The sequence below is a fragment of the Mercurialis annua genome, linkage group LG7, assembly GCF_937616625.2.
Source record: "Mercurialis annua linkage group LG7, ddMerAnnu1.2, whole genome shotgun sequence".
NCBI lineage: Eukaryota > Viridiplantae > Streptophyta > Magnoliopsida > Malpighiales > Euphorbiaceae > Mercurialis > Mercurialis annua.
Window position 1 is genome coordinate 9,329,704 of NC_065576.1, and position 3,601 is coordinate 9,333,304.

At 31.9% G+C, this 3,601-nt stretch overlaps 1 protein-coding gene across 1 annotated transcript; it reads right to left on the bottom strand.

Moving 5' to 3' along the window:
- Window positions 1-1,393: 1,393 nt before the first annotated feature.
- On the bottom strand, window positions 1,394-3,060 carry LOC126657365 (ethylene-responsive transcription factor ERF060-like). The gene has a single exon (XM_050352039.2). The coding sequence runs from the start codon at window positions 2,690-2,692 to the stop codon at window positions 1,748-1,750; it is 945 nt and encodes a 314-aa protein (XP_050207996.1). The 5' UTR covers window positions 2,693-3,060; the 3' UTR covers window positions 1,394-1,747.
- Between the last annotated feature and the right edge of the window lie 541 nt (window positions 3,061-3,601).

Genomic DNA, 3,601 nt, shown 5'->3' on the forward strand with positions numbered 1-3,601 from the left:
TCAACATGAATGCAGAACACACCTTTATTTAGTAATAATCTTTAAATTATATGTTTCATTTATATTTCAATAGATCAAATGTTATGTTTAATATGATGTTTTTGATTTTCTGACATTTAATTTACTTCGATGTACTTCAATTTTATCTTAATATAGTTTAATTTTTTTTTAAAAAAAGGGTTAAATAAAAATGACTTTACTGTTATCCAAATTTCACTTGAGCCTTTTATGTATTTTTGGATCTTAATAATTAAGACTCTCAAGGTTCCACCGAAGTGCAAAAATGACTATAACTTGAAAACTAAAAAATAGACCATCTGTTAGACGGGGTAAATTTCACCATTAAATTGAGGCTATTTTTGCACCTTTCAAAACATTAGGATATTTTTACATCTTGGTGGCGACATTATGGTCATTTTTGCACTTTTCTGCTGCCCAATGAGCCGTTTATTGAATCGTTGCAATTGATGTTCGATCCCGAAGAGAAGGAAGTTATATCAAAAAATTAATTTTTTTTAACCTCTATCATAAAGTACCATGTAAATATTCTTCCAATCAAATTACTTTTGATAAATTTTTCACCTTTATTATCTTTACATTATTTAGTTTCCACAAAGTTAGGGGTGAGCAAACACGGAATCAAATCGTAAAACTGAATCAAAATTAACCGAGATTGAGAGTGAATTGGCTACGGTGGTTAATTTTAATTTAGCTTAGGATCCATAAAATTTCCGTTTTTGGTTTTAGTTATTTACTAATCAAATAAAACTGAATTACCCCTACATGGGATCTACTTTTTTGTTATTATTCTCTATTTTGATACACAAAAATAATATTAATATTGTCACCGAGATGCAAAAGTGATCCTAATGATTTGAAAGTTGCAAAACTAACCCTCAGTTTGACAATGAAATTTAACCTCACCTAATAGAAGAGTCTAAATTTTAGTATTCAAGATACCAGGGTCATTTTTGTATTTCGATAATAATATAAGAGTTCTAATTGAAATTTGAAAAACATAAATGGGTTAAATGAACATTTGGATAAAAATTAAGGTTTTTGTGACTTATCCCAAAAACAATAAAACTGAATTTAACAGTATATTGTATATAGTCAACTCAATTGAACCTCTGAATTAGTTTTTTTTTTGTTAAACTTAAACTCAAGAACTAACTGCTGATAATTATAGTACTATCAATTAAGCTATATTAGATCGGCAAAGCCTAATTGATTCAAAACCAAGTTTGAGTATGACAAAATTAGTTTAAGATTTGAACACAAATAATTATATCACATGATCCCAGTACTTCCAAACAAAATACACAAATAATTATATCACATGATCCCAGTACTTCCAAACAAAATAGAGTTTAAAACACTAGATAAAATAACATACTTAAAAATATGAAGCTTAAAATTAAATACACTGAACTAGAATTACAGACACAAATAAACTCTCTCATGGTCAAGCATGGATAAAAAGGACCAGCATGACCAGATTCAGAGAACTCTTACAGTAATATTGACATAGTAACATCTGATCTGACCAATACTACTTCATACTAACCCTAATTGCAGCTCTGCAAATGCCAAAAACTTGATTGCAGAACCTGCCTATTGACACCAAAAACAAAAACAAATAAAAGTAAACAAAGTTCGCCAAACACTTAAATGGAGTTTTTTAAAAAGTAAAAACTAAAAATGCTACCGAAAAGCTGAACTAAGCGCCCCCTGCATAAAACTTTGATTAAAGAGCGGCCCAATCAATCTCCACCGAAGGGTACTTCTGCAAACCAAAATTCTCACATTCATCCCACGGTGAAGACGACGAATCAAAGAAATCCAAGAACGATATCTCCGACTCGGGCGAAGCCGTCCCCCCTGCCGCAAATGAGTCCTCCGACGAAGAACAAGAGGAAGAGCAAGAATTCGTCACCTCCTCCATCTCCTTCTTCGCATTCAAACAACCCGACAGCGATACATTCATCTTCGAATCGACATCACTACGCTCCGCACCAACTTTTCGAGTTTGTTTGCTGATGTTATTGTTGTTGCCAATAGACAAATTCTGACAAATAGCTTGCAGTTTAGCATCCACAGAGGAATGAAGAGGTTTATAGTCACCAAACTCACCAAAAACATGAGCACCATGGTGTCTAAGATGAGGAAAATTCAGCCTACTAAATTCACCTCTAAGTTTATAAGCTGCTTTATCATAAGCCAAAGCAGCTTCCTCAGCTGTATCAAAGGTACCAAGCCAGAGCCTGGTTCTATTCTTAGGTAATCTAATCTCAGCCACCCATTTTCCCCAGTGTCTCTGTCTCACTCCCCTGTACAATTTTGCTGGCTTGGAACCAGATTGTTTCATTACCACAGTACCCTTTGGTCCCAAGTGGTTGGGGGTGGTCAACTTTTGGGTCAAATTGGTAATTTGTTGGTGGTGGATTTGGGTTTGGATTTGGAGAATTTGAGATGGGGTTAGGTTGTTCAGACCAATTGAACCCTTTTGGTCATAACCTAATTGGTCATGACAAGGGTAAGATGGGAAATAAAAAGCAGAAGTTGGTGAAGAAGTTGAAGAAAATGAAGCACTTTTCATAAAAGGTTCAAGTGCTTGCATTAATTCTTCTCTGCCTGGATCTATAACTGAGGGAAATAAGGTGCTGCTGTAAATATCTATAGCTGCTGCCATTTTTCAAGGGAAAATTTAAGAAAATTTAAATGAAACTTAAAGAAATAAAACCCTCTTCAAGTTTTTTAAATTATAAACCAAAATAAATTTAAAAAAGAAGCTGGATCTATACTCTGAATCGCCTGAATTTCAAGAATTTATACACACAGTTTGAAAATCTTGATTTTGAACAAAAACCAACCAAGAAATCAAAATTTTTGTCTTTTGAAAAACAGAAGATTAACAGAATGGGATACAGAGAAGCGGGGATTAACAAAAAATTTGGGGGGAATATTAAAAAAAGTTGGAATATTTATCAAAGAAATTTGCAGAGAAAAATGCTAAAACTAGCTATTTTGTGTATGAATCACTCTGTTTCTTTAAATTTTTGTGGGTTTCACTCTCTTTGTTTCTCTTCTTTATATAGCAACTAGCCAAAGCTTGAGCCTTAACTAAACATTTTCACTCTATTTAGTTATTTATTTAGTTTTTTTAATAAAAGGCTAATTTGGCTTTCGAATTTATCCAGAAATTAAATAAATCGTTTTTAACTTTTTTAGTTAATTACATCCACAAACTTGTGTTTCAGGTCAATTAGGTTTTCGACCTTATTTTTTGAGAGTCAAATAAGTACGTATTTAAGTATATAGATTTGAAGGTTACTTGACTTAAATTAAAAGATTATGGAAATCTAATTGACTAAAAAGGTTTAAAACGACTTATTTGATTCTGAAATACAAATTTAGAAATTTAATTGAGTAAAAAAAAGTTAAAATTGACTTATTTGAATTTTTGATATAAATTTGAGGATCTGATTCATCTTTTGTTCTTTATTTTTGTATTTTTATTTATTTATCTTCGTTAACTTCAGAGATGCCTTCGATTCGATGTGTGGTTAACCAATGAAGGTTTGACATGTGTACATTCATG

What these genes read in the sequence shown, in the direction of transcription:
- LOC126657365 (XM_050352039.2), bottom strand. Translation starts at nt 2,692, where the DNA reads ATGGCAGCAGCTATAGATATTTACAGCAGCACCTTATTTCCCTCAGTT.